The 21,676-nt window shown below is 48.3% G+C and overlaps 2 protein-coding genes across 5 annotated transcripts in view; both read right to left on the bottom strand.

Annotated features, from left to right (window-relative positions):
• Window positions 1-5,965: 5,965 nt before the first annotated feature.
• dgkd (diacylglycerol kinase delta) overlaps window positions 5,966-21,676 on the bottom strand; it is a 49,809-nt gene continuing 34,098 nt past the window's right edge. For all 4 annotated transcript variants that reach the window (XM_033631119.2, XM_033631121.2, XM_078167446.1 and 1 more), the window contains 16 exons: window positions 21,516-21,671; window positions 21,269-21,397; window positions 21,091-21,184; window positions 20,886-20,996; window positions 18,047-18,143; window positions 17,778-17,885; window positions 17,553-17,666; window positions 17,345-17,479; window positions 12,981-13,153; window positions 12,799-12,910; window positions 12,521-12,613; window positions 8,279-8,398; window positions 7,969-8,086; window positions 7,329-7,459; window positions 6,937-7,036; window positions 5,966-6,845 (listed from right to left, as the gene is read on the bottom strand). In XM_033631119.2, coding sequence (XP_033487010.1) covers window positions 6,947-7,036; window positions 7,329-7,459; window positions 7,969-8,086; window positions 8,279-8,398; window positions 12,521-12,613; window positions 12,799-12,910; window positions 12,981-13,153; window positions 17,345-17,479; window positions 17,553-17,666; window positions 17,778-17,885; window positions 18,047-18,143; window positions 20,886-20,996; window positions 21,091-21,184; window positions 21,269-21,397; window positions 21,516-21,671 — 1,781 coding nt within the window. In that variant the 3' untranslated portion in view covers window positions 5,966-6,845; window positions 6,937-6,946. The remainder of the gene's footprint in view (window positions 6,846-6,936; window positions 7,037-7,328; window positions 7,460-7,968; window positions 8,087-8,278; window positions 8,399-12,520; window positions 12,614-12,798; window positions 12,911-12,980; window positions 13,154-17,344; window positions 17,480-17,552; window positions 17,667-17,777; window positions 17,886-18,046; window positions 18,144-20,885; window positions 20,997-21,090; window positions 21,185-21,268; window positions 21,398-21,515; window positions 21,672-21,676) is intronic.
• Window positions 8,405-11,355, bottom strand: LOC144462780 (uncharacterized). Its single transcript, XM_078167456.1, has 2 exons — window positions 9,078-11,355; window positions 8,405-9,043 (listed from the first exon to the last, which is right to left on the bottom strand). The coding sequence occupies exons 1-2, from the start codon at window positions 9,461-9,463 to the stop codon at window positions 8,980-8,982; spliced, it is 450 nt and encodes a 149-aa protein (XP_078023582.1). The 5' UTR covers window positions 9,464-11,355; the 3' UTR covers window positions 8,405-8,979.

The raw sequence follows: 21,676 nt of genomic DNA on the forward strand, positions 1-21,676 counted from the left end.
TTAGCACTAGCTCCTCCATAGCTGCTTTCATAGTAATGTTTTGCGATTTCAAAGATGCAATGTCTTCTTCATTGGTGTCAATCTTATCTTCTGCTTCAGACATTCGGCCCGCTGTTGCCTTCAGTTCACCTTGCATTCCATGAATAGCGCATAATAACCCCTCAAATCTTGACAAAAAGTCCTCTTTCATCGTCTGGATAGCGTCAAGAACTGGTCCAGCGCTAGTTGAGTCATCATTGCTAGCAGAGGAGCTTGCTAGCTCTGTTGGACGGGAGGAGTCATCTTGCGGTTTAGTAGAGGGTTTTGGAGGTTTGACTCTCGATTTCCTGGACATTTTAGTTAGTTCAAAGTTTAGAGACAAATAGTAAATTGAACACTAAGTTCTACAGAGTTATCCAACTTGCTATTATCTAAAATTTCATCAGCGCTTTCTGTCACATGTCTGCCTAGCAGTGCGCCATAACCGGAAGTCCCAGCTTCAGGTTTTTAATGCAAAACACAACATTTCTACTCTCAGATACATTGGCATAGAAACTATAAAACAACCACGCAGAGGGGGACATAGACTCCATCCTACTCAAGAGGGAACTATTCTGGACACTGGGTGGCCAAAACGGTTACTGCACTCAAATTCAAAATACCGCGATACTACCCATGTTGTGACTTTAGATTTCTTACATATAGCTCCTTTAATGAAGAATTTGATATCAGACCTTTTTTGTAATCTGTAACTTTGCCTTGTTATAGTTCAGAGTGCAACAGTATAGTGAATCTATCCCCGTTGTGTACTTAGCCTCTTTCAGCCGGTACATTATGACGGTTTCTTGCCCCAATTCCTTTTGTGGAGTACTAACTAACTTAGACATTTTTCTATCTGTGTATGTTTTTGGATGTATTGCACCTATATGGGAAATTTTGGTATATGGAGAGAGACATTTCTCATATACAGTACAGGCCAAAAGTTTGGACACACCTTCTCATTCAATGCGTTTTCTTTATTTTCATGACTATTTACATTGTAGATTCTCACTGAAGGCATCAAAACTATGAATGAACACATGTGGAGTTATGTACTTAACAAAAAAAGGTGAAATAACTGAAAACATGTTTTATATTCTAGTTTCTTCAAAATAGCCACCCTTTGCTCTGATTACTGCTTTGCACACTCTTGGCATTCTCTCCATGAGCTTCAAGAGGTAGGCACCTGAAATGGTTTCCACTTCACAGGTGTGCCTTATCAGGGTTAATTAGTGGAATTTCTTGCTTTATCAATGGGGTTGGGACCATCAGTTGTGTTGTGCAGAAGTCAGGTTAATACACAGCCGACAGCCCTATTGGACAACTGTTAAAATTCATATTATGGCAAGAACCAATCAGCTAACTAAAGAAAAACCAGTGGCCATCATTACTTTAAGAAATGAAGGTCAGTCAGTCCGGAAAATTGCAAAAACTTTAAATGTGTCCCCAAGTGGAGTCGCAAAAACCATCAAGCGCTACAACCAAACTGGCACGCATGAGGACCGACCCAGGAAAGGAAGACCAAGAGTCACCTCTGCTTCTGAGGATAAGTTCATCCGAGTCACCAGCCTCAGAAATGGCAAGTTAACAGCAGCTCAGATCAGAGACCAGATGAATGCCACACAGAGTTCTAGCAGCAGACCCATCTCTAGAACAACTGTTAAGAGGAGACTGCGCCAATCAGGCCTTCATGGTCAAATAGCTGCTAGGAAACCACTGCTAAGGAGAGGCAACAAGCAGAAGAGATTTGTTTGGGCCAAGAAACACAAGGAATGGACATTAGACCAGTGGAAATCTGTGCTTTGGTCTGATGAGTCCAAATTTGAGATCTTTGGTTCCAACCGCCGTGTCTTTGTGAGAGTGATGGAGTGCTGCGGCAGATGACCTGGCCTCCACAGTCACCGGACCTGAACCCAATCCAGATGGTTTGGGGTGAGCTGGACCGCAGAGTGAAGGCAAAGGGGCCAACAAGTGCTAAACACCTCTGGGAACTCCTTCAAGACTGTTGGAAAACCATTTCAGGTGACTACCTCTTGAAGCTCATGGAGAGAATGCCAAGAGTGTGCAAAGCAGTAATCAGAGCAAAGGGTGGCTATTTTGAAGAAACTAGAATATAAAACATGTTTTCAGTTATTTCACCTTTTTTTGTTAAGTACATAACTCCACATGTGTTCATTCATAGTTTTGATGCCTTCAGTGAGAATCTACAATGTAAATAGTCATGAAAATACAGAAAACGCATTGAATGAGAAGGTGTGTCCAAACTTTTGGCCTGTACTGTATATATATATATATATATATATATACCTAGTTCATCAGCCTAGAAGATGACAACTGCCTTGCTGAGGAAGCTGAAGGTGAAGGTGATGGACTGGCCAAGTATGTATCCAGCCCTAAACTCACCTGTGCACCTGTGGGGCATCCTCAAGCTGAAGGTGGAGGAGTGCAAGGTGTCTTCACATCCATCTGCTCCATGATGTCATCATGGAGGAGTGGGAGAGGATTCCTGAAGCAACCTGTGAGCTCTGGTGAATTCCATGCTCAAAGGGTTAAGGCAGTGCTAGATAATAATGGTTGGCACACAAAATATTGACACTTTAGGCACAATTTGGACATGTTCACTGTGGGGTGTACTCACTTATGTTGCCAGCTGTTTAGATGTTGATGGCTGTGTTTTGAGTAATTTTCAGAAGAAGGTAAATCTATACTACTATACAAGCTGTACACTGACTACTTTAAGTTATATCAAAGTGTCATTTCTATAGTGTTGTCCCATGAAAAGATATAATGAAATATTTGCAAAAATGGGAGGGGTGTACTCACTCATGTGAGATACTGTATATACATACATATATATCTATGTATGTACTGTACATACATAGATATATATGTATGTATGTACTGTACATACATACATACATATATATACACACACACACACACATATATATATATGTGTGTGTGTGTGTGTGTGTGTGTATGTTTATGGTGTTTTTTTTTTATGTATTTTTGATTGTTTTTCTTTTGACGATATATTCAGTATATGTTTCTTTGTACAGCTGTCAATGATTACACTAATTGTTATTTGGGAAGCAAGATCAGACAGAGTAGCAGTAGTATCATAAATTGTCAAACACAGTCTCATAATTCACTGGTTCATAATCTTGTTATTGTCGTGTCTCAACATTGTGATTTTATTGTTGTCGTTGTGTCTTAATAGTGTGAAATTTTTGTTATTGTTGTTGTCTGAAGATGTTGCTCTGTGACGACGTTTTTATATTTGTTTGTATTCATGTGTGCTTGTTTGTTTTATACTATAGTGTTAGATTTCTGTCTTAACACTATATGTTTTCTGTTCCTGCTCAGGGACTACAGATGAAAATTAGCTAGTAGCTAACTCTGGTATGGCTGAGAGCTGTGCAATGTCCATGTTAAATAAACAAATAAATAAATAAATAATAAATTGTGGGTATTTAGGAGGGGACCTCTGCTCACATTTTTTAGTCTGAAGAAGAGCCTGAGGGCTTGAAACATCACTTCTACAATAAATGGCATTTTGACGGGAGCTTTACTTGGTGTGCCGATCATATATGTTGTCTTTTTATTCAGTCAGACGAGTAAGGATTGATAAAGTCTGGTTTCATCTGTCGGCGTCACATGTTTGAGACAAACCAGGAAACACGTCAGCAACAAACTGTTCTCTGAGAATCAATAATCAATCACAGCTGTTCAATAATCAGTCTTCAATCACAGGTGATCACCTTAATGTTGTGGTTTGTGGTCGTCTCTGAGAGGTAATGAAGATTGTTTTGATGCATTCAAAGACAGTCGGACGTCAGAAGCTCTGAGTTCATTGTGATTTTAGCAGCCGTGGCCCCGCCCCCACAGAGACCGCCTCCACTGACATCATCAGCTGAGTTGGAAACCTTGAGAAGGAAACTTAAGGATGTTCTGTGTAAGTGATTTTACGTTAGGACCCCTTAACTTGGACTTAGAGAAAAATCTTACCTTACAGTCTTAATGTTTAACAGTTTAACTTTAAGGGATTCCTTAATTATAATGGCCGCCTCCTCTGACATCATCACCATGTACTTCCTGTTGTGACATTAAACCTTATCTTTGGAAATAAGAGGTTTTGTTTTTTAAAAACTTACAACAGGTTCTACCCCTTAACGAAACCCCTTAAAGTTCTTTTAAGGGCTGTTTTATCTGAGAGAAACGTTACAGAGGGCTGATGAATCCATCAGCCCTCTGTTGATGAACTGATGAATCCATCAGCCTCTGTTGATGAACTGATGAATACATCAGCCTCTGTGCTGATGAACTGATGAATCCATCAGCCTCTGTTGATGAACTGATGAATACATCAGCCTCTGTTGATGAACTGATGAATCCATCAGTCTCTGTGCCGATGAACTGATGAATCCATCAGCCTCTCTTGATGAACTGATGAATACATCAGCCTCTGTTGATGAACTGATGAATACATCAGCCTCTGTGCTGATGAACTGATGAATCCATTAGCCTCTGTTGATGAACTGATGAATCCATCAGCCTCTGTGCTGATGAACTGATGAATCCATCAGCCTCTGTGCTGATGAATACATCAGCCTCTGTGTGGATGAACTGATGAATACATCAGCCTCTGTGCTGATGAACTGATGAATCCATCAGCCTCTGTGCTGATGAACTGATGAATACATCAGCCTCTGTTGGTGAACTGATGAATCCATCAGCCCCTGTTGATGAACTGATGAATCCATCAGCCTTTGTGCTGATGAACTGATGAATCATCATCCTTTGTGCTGATGAACTGATGAATACATCAGCCTCTGTGCTGATGAACTCATGAATCCATCAGCCTCTGTCGATGAACTGATTAATACATCAGCCTCTGTGCTGATGAACTGATGAATCCATCAGCCTCTGTTGATGAACTGATGAATACATCAGCCTCTGTGCATGAACTGATGAATCCATCATCCTCTGTGCTGATGAACTAATGAATACATCAGCCTCTGTTGATGAACTGATGAATACATCAGCCTCTGTGCTGATGAACTGATAAATCCATCATCCTCTGTGCTGATGAACTGATGAATACATCAGCCTCTGTTGATGAACTGATGAATACATCAGCCTCTGTTGATGAACTGATGAATCCATTAGCCTCTGTTGATGAACTGATGAATCCATCAGCCTCTGTGCTGATGAACTGATGAATCCATCAGCCTCTGTTGATGAACTGATGAATCCATCAGCCTCTGTGCTGATGAACTGATGAATCCATCAGCCTCTGTTGATGAACTGATGAATCCATCAGCCTCTGTGCTGATGAACTGATGAATCCATCAGTTCATCAGCCTCTGTGCTGATGAACTGATGAATACATCAGCCTCTGTTGATGAATTGATGAATACATCAGCCTCTGTGCTGATGAACTGATGAATCCATCAGCCTCTGTGCTGATGAACTGATGAATCCATCAGCCTCTGTTGATGAACTGATGAATACATCAGCCTCTGTGCTGATGAACTGATGAATCCATCAGCCTCTGTTGATGAACTGATGAATACATCAGTCTCTGTGCTGATGAACTGATGAATACATCAGTCTCTGTGCTGATGAACTGATGAATCCATCATCCTTTGTGCTGATGAACTGATGAATACATCAGCCTCTGTGCTGATGAACTGATGAATCCATCAGTTCATCAGCCTCTGTGCTGATGAACTGATGAATCCATCAGCCTCTGTTGATGAATTGATGAATACATCAGCCTCTGTGCTGATGAACTGATGAATCCATCATCCTCTGTGCTGATGAACTGATGAATCCATCAGCTTCTGTTGAAGAACTGATGAATCTATCAACCTCTGTGTGTTTATGAAAGTGTTATTCTGGTCTGTTGGCTGTAACAAAGAAAGTGAAGCCATGAAACGACATCTGATATGAAGGAGTGAATTTTATTTGATGAAAGGCTGAAAGTATTTAAGGCTTCGTCTGATCTGAACACAAACACGTCTCGTCCATCACAAAGTGTTTGGTCCCTTAAAGACGTCAAAGGATTAAACTCTTTCCTGTATTTGTTGGACAGACAGGAAATGGCATCAAACAGGAAACATGGCTCATCTTCATCGACTGATCCAACTGAGGTCTTTATCAGATCGATGATGAGTTTAGGAGTTTTAAAGACCACTGAAGAAATAAATATGTATTTAAGTACAAATGTCACTCTGATGGACACTTAGAGTGTCCGTCCCCGCACAATGTCCAACCTCTCACAGTGTCCGTCCCCTCACAGTGTTCCTGTTGTCTTCTAAAAATAAAAAGTAAAGGGTTCTGCTGTGTCCTGGTTCAATGTGTCCCGGACCAGGGGAGCTTCTGATTGGTCAGAGGCGGCAGGTAGATCACAGGTACAACTCTGGCCACTGAGCCGTGGATGGGCCAGATCTGGCTCAGACTCGGTAAGCAGAGACAGTGCTGGAGTCTGGGTCCTGGACGTCAGAACACTGATCTGTTCTGTGTGTTAAATCCTTAAAAAACTTTGTTAAAGAATTTTCTCAAAGTCGTTTGAAGATAAACGAAACTTCTCCATCAATCCATCAACGGTCACACCCACCAGACCTCTACGTGCTGGATCCTAATTCATCAGAGGGTGGGACATCAAGGCACATTATGGATCATCTGATTGGTTCTCAGAATGAGTCCTGGTCCAATCACAGTGAACTTCAGATGTGATGTCACAGGGTCAGAGGTCAGAGGTCAGGTCAGGAGGTCGAGGTGGTCGATGGCAGCAGAGGTAGGAGGAGAGCAGACAGCCGTCGCTATAACAACAAGGAACAGTTTGATTGAAGATTAATATCAGCAATTGTGAATCAGTAAGTGTGATGTCATCAGAATAATAACGGCGGTCACCTGACGGCTGTCACGCCTCGCTGGCGCTGCTGTTCCTGTTGAGCTCTCTTATTCCCTGAAGAATCCTCTTCATGTGACCGACCTTCGTCACCCCGAGATCCTGAAAAGAAACACAGACACAGGAAGTTAGTGACAGGAGTGACCATCGTACACTTAGTCCTCTGAACAATGACTCAGCAAAGTTAGCAGTTAGCTAACACAGATACACGTTACTGACGGAAGGTTACAAGACAAAGTCCTCTGTCCATCAGGCAGTTAGTCCTCTGTGAAACCAACCAATCACTCCACACAATTAGCAGTTAGCAATCAGAGCTAAAGACTCTGCACAGTTAGCGATCACAGCTAATGACTTGGCACAGTTAGCAAACAGCGATTAGAGCTAGTAGCGGTACCTTCAGGTCCCTTCTCTCCAGGTGGATGAGCTCGGCTCCGCGTACGTCGTGTCCAGTAAAGATGTCCTTATATTCAGTGAGACAAAGAAAGTCCAGCCACGCCCCCACCTCCTCCGTCCCCCACTGATGAACTGAGACACCGATAGGAAGTGGTTCAGACATGAAATACCCCCAGCAGTGTGAGATTTAAGTGAACCTGATTTCAACAAAATACAGATCAACTGAAACAAACAAAAACAGGAGACGGGTAGAGAGAGTTCACCTAGCAGAGACGGGAGACGGGTAGAGAGACCTTACCTAGCAGAGACAGTAGACGGGTAGAGAGACTTTACCTAGCAGAGACAAGAGATGGGTAGAAAGACTTTACCTAGCAGAGACAAGAGATGGGTAGAGAGACTTTACCTAGCAGAGACAGTAGATGGGTAGAGACAGCTCACCTAGCAGAGACAGGAGACAGGTAGAGAGAATTTACCTAGCAGAGACAGGTAGAGAGAACTCACCTAGCAGAGACAGGAGACAGGTAGAGAGAACTTACCTAGCAGAGACAGGAGACAGGTACAGAGAACTCACCTAGCAGAGACAGGAGACAGGTACAGAGAACTCACCCAGCAGAGACAGAAGATGGGTCGAGAGAACTCACCTGGCAGAGACAGGGTAGCGCAGGTCTCTTTGTTCTTGTTATTTTTGTCTTTTTTGAATTTCGGGACCAGACGAAACTTTGCACTCCGACTGCGTTTTGAGAAATCTGTGAGAGGACCCTGAAGACATACAGACAGAGAGACACAGGGACAGAGAGACGGACACATTGCTGTTTTCAAGGGTCGTCAGGACTGTTTGTTCAGGACTCTTCCAGGACCAGGATGCTGCCTTAAAGGACTCTACAGTACTGGTTTCAGTTGGACACTCAGTCAGTATTTCTGTGGATACCAGCAGCAGTGACGGGGGTTTACCTCGTGGTCTGACGGGTCGATGATGGGACACAACCAGGGGACATCAGCCAGGCGACGGAGCTGGTGAGCCACCGAGTTCAGAGCTGCATTCAACTGTTCCTGCTGAGGAGGATCCAGCTGCTGCTCACACACAAACACACACACACACAAATACACACTGCTCAGAGACACGCAGGTCACAGTGTTCAGAATCAGAATCAGAATCGGTTTTATTGCCAAGTAGGTTTTCACATACAAGGAATTCGGCTTGGTGTATTGGTGCTTAACAAAGAATATAAAATATAGAAAAATTAGAGTGAAGTAATTAGAAGGATAAGTATTAACATGAAATACTATAAACAACTAAATATAAAATCTGAATGCAAATAACAATAATAACAGTAATATAAAAAATATGTACGGTGTAAACATGAATAGGGTTGTGTGCAAATAACAGTTGTGCAAAGTACAGATGTGCAAAATCAACAGAATACAGTGTGTGACAGGTGAATGACCAAGATGATGAAGATGATGAAGAGATGCCCGACTGTGTGTTACAGGGGAGTGGGGGGCAAAGTAGGTGGGGGTCTTTGGTCTTATTGGTGAGGCCAGCTGCAGACGGAAAGAAACTGTTTTTGTGGCGTGAGGTTTTGGTCCTGATGGACCGCAGCCTCCTGCCAGAGGGGAGAGTCTCAAAGAGTGTGTGTCCAGGGTGGGAGGGATCAGCCACAATCTTTCCTGCATGCCTCAGAGTCCTGGAGGCGTACAGATCCTGGAGGCGTACAGGTCCTGGAGACGTACAGATCCTGGAGGCGTACAGGTCCTGGAGACGTACAGGTCCTGCAGGGAGGGCAGATTGCAGCCAATCACCTTCTCGGTGGAGCGAATGATACGCTGCAGTCTGCTTTTGTCCTTGGCAGTGGCAGCAGCATACCAGATGGTGATGGAGGAGGTGACGATGGACTCAATGATGGCAGAGCAGAAGTGCACCATCATTGTCTTTGGCAGGTTGAACTTCTTCAGCTGCCGCAGGAAGTACATCCTCTGATATGCCTTCTTTGTAAGGGAGCTGATGTTCAGCTCCCACTTGAGGTCCTGGGTGATGGTGGTCCCCAGGAAGCGGAATGACTCCACAGTGTCGACTGGGGAGTCATACAGGGTGATGGGGGTGGGCGGGGCTGGGTTGTTCCTGAAGTCTACAACCATCTCTACTGTCCTAAGAGCGTTGAGCTCCAGGTTGTTCAGTCTGCACCAGGTCACCAGCTGGTCAATCTCCCACCTGTAGGCGGACTGGTGTACTGTCGGTGTACAGGGAGAAGAGCAGAGGAGAAAGAACACAGCCGTGGGGGGATCCAGTGTTGACAGTCCGGGTGTCAGAAAAATGTCTCCCCAGCTTCATGTGCTGCCTCCTGTCAGACAGTAAGTCAGTGAACCACCTGCAGGTGGAGTCAGGCACACTCAGCTGGGAGAGCTTGTCCTGTAGCAGAGCTGGGATGATTGTATTGAGGGCAGAGCTGAAGTCCACAAACAGGATCCTGGCATAGGGTCCTAGGGAGTCCAGATGCTGGAGGGTGAAGTGGAGGGCCATGTTGACAGCGTCGTCTACAGACCTGTTGGCTCTGTAGGCAAACTACAGGGGGTCCAGGAGAAGGTCGGTGATGGCTTTGAGGTGTGACAGCACAAGACGCTCAAAGGACTTCATTACCACAGAGGTCAGGGCGATGGGTCTATAGTCATTAAGTCCTGTGGTCCTTGGCTTTGGATGGGAATGATGGTGGAGGTCTTGAAGCAGGCTGGCACATGGCATGTCTCCAGTGAGGTGTTGAAGATGTGGGTGAACACTGGAGACAGCAGGTCAGCGCAGTGCTTCAAGGTGGATGGTGAGACAGAGTCTGGTGCGGCTGCTTTGCTGGGGTTCTGCCTCTTAAAAAGCCTGTTGACATCCCTCTCCTGGATTGTGAGAGTAGTGGTGGGGAGGAGGGCCCATAGGTGCGGGCAGTTGAGGGGGGGGCGGCAGGCCCCCGCTGAGGTGGTGCAGTAGTTTGTAATCTGCCTGAGCCCCTTCCAGACAGAAGCAGAGTTGTTGGCTGAGAACTGGTGTTGTAGTTTCTCAGCATACAGCCGTTGAGCTTCCCTCACCGCCTTGCTAAACCTGTGCTTTGACTCTTTAAACATCTCCTTGTCCCGACTCCTGAACGCCTCTTCCGTCAGCCACCTCAGCTGTCTGAGTTTAGGACTAAACCAGGGTTTGTCATTGTTATACCTCACCGTGGTGTGTGATGGTATTCAGCGGTCCTCACAGAAGCTGATGTATGATGTCACAGCCTCTGTGTAATCATCCAGACAACTGGTGGAGGTCCTGAAAACATCCCAGTCAGTGGTGTCCAAACACGCCTGAAGAGCCTCCACAGCATCACTGCTCCACTTCTTAGATGACCTCACATCAGGTTTACAGAGCTTTAACTTCTGCCTGTATGAGGGAATCAGGTGGACGGTGGCGTGGTCAGAGTGGCCCAGTGCGGCGTGGGGGACGGCGTGATAGGCTTTGTTAACAGTTGTGTAACAGTGATCCAGGATATTCTTCTCGCTGGTCAGACGTTTTATAAACTGTTTGTATTTGGGGAGTTCATGTGTGAGGTTACCTTTGTTAAAGTCGCCAAGGACAATAACTAAGGAGTCTGGGTAAATCCGCTCCACACACAGTATCTGGTCAGCGAGCGTGCGCTGTGCCTCCTGCACAATGGCCTGCGATGGGATGTAAACACCGACCAGAATGAATGGAGCAAACTCACGGGGGAGTGAAAAGGTTTGCAGTGGATGAAAAAATATTCCAGATCAGGAAAGCAGTGCTGCTGGATCACTGTCACGTCATTACACCAGCCACTGTTAGTGTAAAAACAGATACCTCCACCTTTAGTTTTGCCAGAGAGTTCCGTGTTACAATCCGCTCTTAAGAGTTGGAAGCCTGCCAGCTGCAGCGCAGAGTCCGGTATTGATCCACACAGCCATGTCTCCGTGAAGCACAAAACTGCAGATGTAGAGAGGTCTCTGTTTTTCACCATCAGTGTTAAAGGTCACAATGTAACAGGAATTCAGTCAAACTTCAGGGATATTAATCAGTGTGCCCTGGGTTCCTCCTGGTGCAGAGGGCCCTGGGTTCCTCCTGGTGCAGAGGGCTCTGGGTTCCTCCTGGTGCAGAGGGCCCTGGGTTCCTCCTGGTGCAGAGGGCTCTGGGTTCCTCCTGGTGCAGAGGGCCCTGGGTTCCTCCTGGTGCAGAGGGCCCTGGGTTCCTCCTGGTGCAGAGGGCCCTGGGTTCCTCCTGGTGCAGTGGGCCCTGGGTTCTTCCTGGTGCAGTGGGCCCTGGGTTCTTCCTGGTGCAGAGGGCCCTGGGTTCATCCTGGTGCAGTGGGCCCTGGGTTCCTCCTGGTGCAGAGGGCCCTGGGTTCCTCCTGGTGCAGAGGGCCCTGGGTTCCTCCTGGTGCAGTGGGTCCTGGGTTCCTCCTGGTGCAGAGGGCCCTGGGTTCTTCCTGGTGCAGTGGGCCCTGGGTTCCTCCTGGTGCAGCGGGCCCTGGGTTCCTCCTGGTGCAGTGGTGCAGAGGGCCCTGGGTTCCTCCTGGTGCAGTGGGCCCTGGGTTCCTCCTGGTGCAGCAGGCCCTGGGTTCCTCCTGGTGCAGAGGGCCCTGGGTTCCTCCTGGTGCAGAGGGCCCTGGGCTCCTCCTGGTGCAGTGGGCCCTGGGTTCCTCCTGGTGCAGAGGGCCCTGGGTTCCTCCTGGTGCAGAGGGCCCTGGGCTCCTCCTGGTGCAGTGGGCCCTGGGTTCCTCCTGGTGCAGAGGGCCCTGGGTTCCTCCTGGTGCAGCGGGCCCTGGGCTCCTCCTGGTGCAGTGGGCCCTGGGTTCCTCCTGGTGCAGAGGGCCCTGGGTTCCTCCTGGTGCAGAGGGCCCTGGGTTCCTCCTGGTGCAGAGGGCCCTGGGTTCCTCCTGGTGCAGAGGGCCCTGGGTTCCTCCTGGTGGAGAGGGCCCTGGCACCTCAGTGGGTTGATGATTTTGGTTGTTATGTTATTTTGTTCTCAGCTAATTACACAATGCACGTCAGTAAAGACTTAACACTTCGGTCATTCCATCATGAAAGATCTGATGTGAGACTGAAGTTATTCTCGGAGCCATGTATAAAACCTTTATATCTCATGATTCACAAACGCTCTGAGGTGGTTTTTATCTGAGACATGCGGAGAGGACAGACTGAAACAGTTAGACAGTTAGTTACCATGGACATCTTTCCAGCAAGCAGCAGTTCAGTCTCACTGAGTAAAGCTTTGACATTACTGACCATCTGAAGGACCACGCTGCAGCTCAGGGCCTGGACGGACAGACAGACAGACAGAGAGACAGACAGACAGACAGACAGAGAGACAGACACAGGTTCACTGTTTGATAGGTGAACACAGGTTTGTTTATAGATCATCTCCTGTGTGACCTGGTTCTGTTCTGTGTGTATAGACCGGTTCTAATGAGACCCTGACAGCAGGAAGTGGTGTATCATACCCCAGAGCTCTTAGAGTTGGCATAGACCACGTCCATGGCCTTCGAGCTAGCGTTGACAGCGTGAGCCAGTTCCTGTTCCAGGCTGTGATGAGACTGAGCAACCTCACGGATACTGAAACATAACAGGACATTAACATCCCATAATACAACAGGATGAAGTTTAATCTATGAGACGATGGTACCTGTGAATCAGAGCTCCTGCTGCCTGACCGAACTCACTGACGAGTGATGCCTCGTCTTCAGAGACGATCTCTGGCTGGGAGGAGAGGGGGGGCTGAGGGGGCTGAGGGGGTGGGGCCCGAAGAAACTCACACTTCTGTTTGTCCTCCCACGACTTAAGGGTGCTCTCGAACGCCTGACACACACACACACACACACACACTATGACGGTGAGGGCGTGGTTCAGTGTCGTAGAGATCACAGCCTCAAACGTACCAACAGGTGAACAACGTTTGTTATTAAGAACAAAAAAACTCTAAACAAGTTGAAATACAGGAGGCATGTCCTTCGTGTCTTTGTTAACATGTGGAAACATGGCGCCCACTGCCCACTCTCTGGTCTCCACTAGTGTTAGCTAATGTTAGCATTAGCTGCTCTGCACTGTGCACCACCCGGGTCAGATGGGAGCTAAGTTTGCTAGCTGCGCCGCTCAATCGTGATGTCTCTGTCATCTCAGTGAGTAAGCGCCTTTATTTGGTGCCAAAAACCCTCATTAGCATCGTTAGCACCACTGGCTGTGCTGATGCTGCTGACAGAGCTAATAATGCTTAATGGGGTTTGTGGCTGATTATCAAGCCACTTACTCACCAAAGTGACCCGGGCAGAGACCAGAGGGTGGGCACAATGTTTCCATGGCAACACTGTTCAGTCAGGACGTTACAAGTTTAGATATATAATCATAACTGCATACTGGATGCCAAGATGGCACCTATTCATTACAGTGGAGCTGCTCACGTGGTGCATACGCCACAAATTACTTTGTGATGACGTCACAGATTTTAAGTCAGTTTTCTTGGCTCCAGGAGCATTAAAAAAATATAAAACCTCCTCCGATTCAGAAAAGAAAGAGTAAGAACTGAGTTTGTTTACAGGTGGAGGTGTCCTGTCTGGTTTATACTCTGTCCTTGATCAGGGTCTGGTTTATACTCTGTCCTTGATCAGGGTCTGGTTTATACTCACTCTGTCCCTGATCAGGGTCTGGTTTGTACTCACTCTGTCCCTGGTCAGGGTCTGGTTTATACTCACTCTGTCCCTGGTCAGGGTCTGGTTTGTACTCACTCTGTCCCTGGTCAGGGTCTGGTTTATACTCTGTCCTTGATCAGGGTCTGGTTTATACTCACTCTGTCCCTGGTCAGGGTCTGGTTTATACTCACTCTGTCCCTGGTCAGGGTCTGGTTTGTACTCACTCTGTCCCTGGTCAGGGTCTGGTTTATACTCTGTCCTTGATCAGGGTCTGGTTTATACTCACTCTGTCCCTGGTCAGGGTCTGGTTTATACTCTGTCCTTGATCAGGGTCTGGTTTATACTCACTCTGTCTCTGCTCAGGGTCTGGTTTGTACCCACTCTGTCCCTGGTCAGGGTCTGGTTTATACTCTGTCCTTGATCAGGGTCTGGTTTATACTCTGTCCTTGATCAGGGTCTGGTTTATACTCACTCTGTCCCTGGTCAGGGTCTGGTTTATACTCACTCTGTCCCTGGTCAGGGTCTGGTTTGTACTCACTCTGTCCCTGGTCAGGGTCTGGTTTATACTCTGTCCTTGATCAGGGTCTGGTTTATACTCACTCTGTCCCTGGTCAGGGTCTGGTTTATACTCTGTCCTTGATCAGGGTCTGGTTTATACTCACTCTGTCTCTGCTCAGGGTCTGGTTTGTACCCACTCTGTCCCTGGTCAGGGTCTGGTTTATACTCACTCTGTCCCTGGTCAGGGTCTGGTTTATACTCTGTCCTTGATCAGGGTCTGGTTTATACTCACTCTGTCTCTGCTCAGGGTCTGGTTTATACTCTGTCCTTGATCAGGGTCTGGTTTATACTCACTCTGTCTCTGCTCAGGGTCTGGTTTATACTCTGTCCTTGATCAGGGTCTGGTTTATACTCACTCTGTCTCTGCTCAGGGTCTGGTTTGTACCCACTCTGTCCCTGGTCAGGGTCTGGTTTATACTCTGTCCCTGGTCAGAGTCTGGGTTCTGGTAGGGGTCTGGTCTCTGGTAAGGGTCTGGTTCATACTCACTCTGTCTCCAGTCAGTGTCTGGTTTATACTTTGTCCCTGGTCAGGGTCTGGGTTCTGATAGGGGTCTGGTCTCTGGTAAGGGTCTGGTTCATACTCACTCTGTCTCCAGTCAGGGTCTGGTTTATACTCTATCCCTTGTCAGGGTCTGGTTTGTACTCTGTCCCTGGTCAGGGTCTGGTCCCTGGTTTGTACTCACACTGTCCCTGATCGGGGTCTGGTTTATACTCTGTCCCTGATCAGGATCTGGTTTCTGGTCCCTGGTCAAGGTCTGGTTTATACACTGTCCCTGGTCAGGATCTGGTCTCTGGTCAGGATCCGGTTCATACTCACCCTGTCCCTGGTCAGGGTCTGGTTTATACTCTGTCCCTGGTCAGGGTCTGGTCAGGGTCTGGTTTATACTCTGTCCCTGGTCAGGGTCTGGTTTATACTCTGTCCCCGGTCAGGGTCTGGTCTCTGGTTTGTACTCACTCTGTCCGTGGTCAGGGTCTGGTTTATACTCACTCTGTCCCTGGTCAGGGTCTGGTCCCTGGTTTGTACTCACACTGTCCCTGATCAGGGTCTGGTTTATACTCTGTCCCTGATCAGGATCTGGTTTCTGGTCCCTGGTCAGGGTCTGGTTTATACACTGTCCCTGGTCAGGATCTGGTCTCTGGTCAGGATTCGGTTCATACTCACCCTGTCCCTGGTCAGGATCTGGTTTATACTGTGCCCCTGGTCAGGATCTGGTTTATACTCTGTCCCTGGTCAGGGTCTGGTTTATACTCACTCCGTCCCTGGTCAGGATCCGTTTTATACTCTGTCCCTGGTCAGGGTCTAGTTTATACTTTGCCCCTGGTCAGGATCTGGTTTATACTCACTCTGTCTCTGGTCAGGGTCTGGTTTATACTCACTCTGCCCCTGGCCAGGATCTGGTTTATACTCTGCCCCTGGCCAGGATCTGGTTTATACTCTGTCCCTGGTCAGGGTCTGGTTTATACTCTGTCCCTGGCCAGGATCTGGTTTATACTCTGCCCCTGGCCAGGATCTGGTTTATACTCTGCCCCTGGCCAGGATCTGGTTTATACTCTGCCCCTGGCCAGGATCTGGTTTATACTCTGTCCCTGGTCAGGGTCTGGTTTATACTCTGTCCCTGGTCAGGGTCTGGTTTATACTCTGTCCCTGGCCAGGGTCTGGTTTATACTCTGTCCCTGGTCAGGGTCTGGTTTATACTCTGTCCCTGGCCAGGGTCTGGTTTATACTCTGTCCCTGGTCAGGGTCTGGTTTATACTCTGTCCCTGGTCAGGGTCTGGTTTATACTCACTCTGCCCCTGGCCAGGATCTGGTTTATACTCTGCCCCTGGCCAGGATCTGGTTTATACTCTGCCCCTGGCCAGGATCTGGTTTATACTCTGTCCCTGGTCAGGGTCTGGTTTATACTCTGTCCCTGGCCAGGATCTGGTTTATACTCTGCCCCTGGCCAGGATCTGGTTTATACTCTGCCCCTGGCCAGGATCTGGTTTATACTCTGTCCCTGGTCAGGGTCTGGTTTATACTCTGTCCCTGGCCAGGATCTGGTTTATACTCTGCCCCTGGCCAGGATCTGGTTTATACTCTGCCCCTGGTCAGGGTCTGGTTTATACTCTGTCCCTGGCCAGGGTCTGGTTTATACTCTGTCCCTGGTCAGGGTCTGGTTTATACTCTGTCCCTGGCCAGGGTCTGGTTTATACTCTGTCCCTGGTCAGGATCTGGTTTATACTCTGTCCCTGGCCAGGATCTGGTTTATACTCTGTCCCTGGTCAGGGTCTGGTTTATACTCTGTCCCTGGTCAGGATCTGGTTTATACTCTGTCCCTGGCCAGGATCTGGTTTATACTCTGTCCCTGGTCAGGATCTGGTTTATACTCTTTCCCTGGTCAGGATCTGGTTTATACTCTGTCCCTGGTCAGGATCTGGTTTATACTCTGTCCCTGGTCAGGGTCTGGTTTATACTCTGTCCCTGGCCAGGGTCTGGTTTATACTCTGTCCCTGGTCAGGATCTGGTTTATACTCTGTCCCTGGCCAGGATCTGGTTTATACTCTGTCCCTGGTCAGGATCTGGTTTATACTCTTTCCCTGGTCAGGATCTGGTTTATACTCTGTCCCTGGTCAGGATCTGGTTTATACTCTGTCCCTGGTCAGGGTCTGGTTTATACTCTGTCCCTGGCCAGGGTCTGGTTTATACTCTGTCCCTGGTCAGGATCTGGTTTATACTCTGTCCCTGGCCAGGATCTGGTTTATACTCTGTCCCTGGTCAGGATCTGGTTTATACTCTTTCCCTGGTCAGGGTCTGGTTTACACTCACCCTGTCCCTGGTCAGCGTCTGGGTTCTGTTCTTGTGGATGATGTTGATGTAACCTGGAGGTTGGACCCACGCCTCCCCGTCCACCTGCACTGGGACACCTTCATCACCCAGGATGGTGATCTTCACAGTTCGACACTGAAACCGAGATACAGACAGGGTCAGCAGGCTGGACGGACAGACGGACAGACAGACAGGTAAACAGACACACCTGTGCGATGCGATGATGCTGCAGGTTGATGACTCTGGACACAGCCATCTGCATGCTGCCGAACACCGCTACCACCTCCAGGATCTTATCATCGAAGGACGGAGCTGTAAACGTCTGAGACACACGGACGGACAGACAGACAGACAGACAGGTGACATCACTCATCATCTGACACTGACAGTGACCAATCACAGGCGGTGATGAACAGATGGGTTCAGTTCTCACATCATCCTCTTTGGTTCCTCCCCAGAAGTTGGTTCCTCCTGCGTAACTCGGGATGTTCAATACAGCAATGCCCTGCAGGCTGGGGAGGGGGATGGGACGCCCGTCACACTGCGCGCGCGCGCGCACGCACACACACACACACACACACACACAGAGGAAGTGTTAGCTCTTGTCTCGTCTCTTGTCTCTCATGATGATGATGATGATGCTAATTCTGATCTGAACCAGTTAAACCAGCAGACCCAGTATCAGTCGGTTCTGTGTCTCACCTCTAGTAGAACCTTCTGTTCCAGGTTCTTGTAGGTTCTGTGCAGCAGCTCTTTGGTTCCCAGAACTCCGTACCACATCATGTTCTTCGTCCGACTCCTGAACACAGATACACATCATCTGAAACCTTTCATCTAAAGTCAGACTCAGATTCACCTCCCTGTGTGTTCTGAGTTCTACATCAACAGTCTGGATTCTAATGTCTGAATAAAAGTTATATAATATCAATCTATTTTTATGAATCAACAATAATAATACATCTGCAGGTTTACAGACCCTCCAGCAGTCATCACCTCCATGTGCTGGAGGAGTCTGTGTGACCCAGTGGGAGCTGAGCTGTCAGGCGGAGGAGCTCCTGGTGGGACATCCTGAGGCAAAGTGGTCTCAGGGGAGCGACTCACAAACCGGGTCCCCATCCTGCACCCAGACCTGGGAGGGAAACTCGCCAGTGAGCGTCCAGTGGCCAGGCCTTGACCTGTGGGGCTCAGCCGGGTACAGCCCAAAAATTCACACAGAGCCGCCACCCTGTGGACCCACCTCTCACGGGGCCAGACTCTGAGGTCAGGCACCATGGCCGGCCAGGCAGCAGGGACCGAGGTGTGCTGACCCCCAGCATCATGTACTGGCTCCAGGGACGTGGAACATCACCTCTGTGGAGGGGGAGGAACTGAGATGTTGCTGGAGGAGGAGCAGCACCAGACTGATATAGTTGGGCTCACCTCCACCCGTAGCACTTGTTTATGACCATGTCCCTATAGGACTGAATTCTGAGGGGGTACTGTTGGATTATGGAGTACCAGGTTCACTGCAAGGAACCATCCGGTCCATGTCTAACCAAATTGAAAACTGTGCCTATACACTCAGCACAAAGTCCCCCGGTGAAGGAACGACACTCACTGAGAACGCTGATTCTTGTCTCTGATCCTGTTTGTGATATTCATGGACAGAATCTGAAGGTGAAGCCTGGGGGGGATGAAGGGGTCCAGTTTGGTGACCTCAGAATTTTGTCTCTGTTGTTTGCAGATGACCTAGTTCTGTTGGCTCCATCACACCGTGACCTCCAGCATGACCTGGGGCAGTTTGCAGAGTCAGCTCCTCCCAGTCTGAGGTCATGGTTCTCTGCTGGAGAACGGTGGATTGTTCTCTCTGGGTTGGGAGAGAGTTACTGCCCCAAGAGAAGGAGTTCAAGTATCTCAGGGTCTTGTTCACAGTGAGGGTAGAATGGAGCGTGAGATGGATCTGTGGTTTGGTGCGGCGTCTGCAGTGATGTGAGCACTGCGCTGGGTTGTTGTGGTTCAGAGGGAGCCGAGCCAGAGGCGAAGCTCTTGTTTTCCTGGTCTATCTCTGTCCCAACCCTCACCTATGGTCATGAGCTCTGGGTAGTGACTGAAAGAATGAGGTCACAGATACAAGCGTCTGAAATGAGTTTCCTCTGTAGGGTGTCTGGGCTCAGCCTTAGAGATAGGGGGAGGAGTCAGACATCAGGAGCCGGCTGCACCAACTGGTCTTTACTATGCCTGGTCGTAACTCGTAAGATGGTCTTTGTTAAGACCAGTCTTAAGGAGTGGACTTACGCCGGTTGCACCAACAGGGCTTACGCCTGGTCTTAGCTACGCTGGTTTTAGCTGTGCGCGTCCATGTGAATGCCCCACGCGGCCTGCCTAGAGGAGCGCGGTGACGTTAAATGACGCGCCACTGAATCATCCCGTGTGCTTGACAGATGACAATTGACAGTTGACAGCCCCTCCCATCTGTGTTGACCGTTTATTTACAGTTTAAGATTTGAAGAAAACATGAAGGCTCAACGAAAAATTTTACCAACACTGAAATTAGAAAATTAATCAAGCTGTACAGCCAGCAAAGAGACGTATCACAAATAAGAAAAAACAGTCGGTATGGGCAGAGATAACGGAGCACATCAATACGTGTTCAGACTCTGGCTGCCTTCATACAGAGGCTGACATGAGGAAGAAGTGGAAAGATCTTCTCAGCAAGGCAAAAAATACATCTCCTCCAAAAAAAATCATCCAACTGGCGGGGGTCCTCCCCGAAAACCTCAATTTACAGTGACATCATTGTTGACGTATTTGGGGAGGATTCCCCTGCCTGGTGGGAAGGCTGGTGGTAGTGGTGCGTTGCAGCCCAACACAAACTGTAAATCCAGTGACAGTTCTCTCAATAAGTTCAAACAGATCTCTCCTACCGAAGTGAAACCTCTCAATCAGCTCCTCGTCATTGGCTATGTCCAATTGCTTCTGTCACTAATTATCCTCTCCCATCTAAATGCCCGCTCGTATACAGACGGTGGATGAGACGTGCCATAATAAAGTTGCGTTCTCTGCGCTCTAGAGCGCATGAGCGCAGCTTGATAATGACCTTACACCTGCTCTTGACTAGGTGTAAGATTTACGCCCGATCTTAGTGAGAAGAAGGCTTACGCCCTGTTGGTGCAACCGGCGTAACTATTAGGTCGGACTTAGAACGCCAAGTTACGACCGACTTAGCTTAAGACCAGGCTTAAGACCAGTTGGTGCAACCGGCCCCTGGAGGGAGCTCAGAGTAGAGCCGCTGCTCCTTCATGTTGAGTTGGTTCAACATCTGATCAGGATCCTCCTGGTCCAGCTGGTAGGAGGCCCCGGGGCAGACCCAGAACACACTGGAGGAATTATAGATCTCATCTGGTCTGGGAACACCTCGGGGTCCTCCAGGAGGAATGTCATTGAGCAGAGGGAGGTCTGGAGGACTTTGATCAGCCTGATGCTGAGACCTAAGACCTGAGACCTGACCCTGGATCAGAGGAAGATGATGGTGGATGATGTGAAGGTGTGTAGAGGTGAGTACCTGCACTTCTCTGGATGTTCGTCTCTCTTGTTATTGAAGTCCAGAGAGATTTTAGCGTCCAGTCCTATTCCAAAGTAGTTGTTCATGACGCACTTCTCAGTGTAGCAGTCCCTGCGCACACACACACACACACAGGTTGTATTGAATCCTGGATTATGATGTCATCCTGTAACTGGGTAACCAATCCAATCAAAGATGGACTCACATGTTGTCGGGGTCGCAGCTAAACGGGTCGGCGTTGACCAGCAGTCGACTGATCACAGAGCTGCTGGACAGAGAACCTGAGATCCCTCTGAGACCTGCACACACAGGAGGACACATCAGACTCATGACATCATCATGACATCATTATGACATAAAGAAGTCCCCCCAGAGATTCTTACCTGGATACAGGATCTTTGTGTTGAGCATGGGCATGTTCTCTCTACTTCCTGTCTGGACAGGAAGTGATGCCGAGCTGCCCAATGACAGGCTGCCTTTACTGATCAACTTCTCACAAGGCGTCTTACTGACTGAGGAGACAGAGAGACAGAGAGTCAGACAGACAGACAGACAGACAGGTCAGACAGCACCGCTAACAGTAGTTTCAGGATCAGGACCAGCACCAGTATTAGTATCAGTATGAATGACCTCTGCGTGTGTTGCGGTGTTTGGCGCTGTAGGATGACTGCAGAGACATCTTGTCCTCCTCCACCTCCTCCTCCTCCTCCACCAGACCCTCGTCTTCCTCAGCGCGACTGAGAGAGAAGAGCTGCTGCTGAGTCTGAGCGTTCTGTTCGTCCACGGCTGCA

This window comes from Epinephelus lanceolatus, chromosome 4, assembly GCF_041903045.1.
Source record: "Epinephelus lanceolatus isolate andai-2023 chromosome 4, ASM4190304v1, whole genome shotgun sequence".
Lineage (NCBI taxonomy): Eukaryota > Metazoa > Chordata > Actinopteri > Perciformes > Serranidae > Epinephelus > Epinephelus lanceolatus.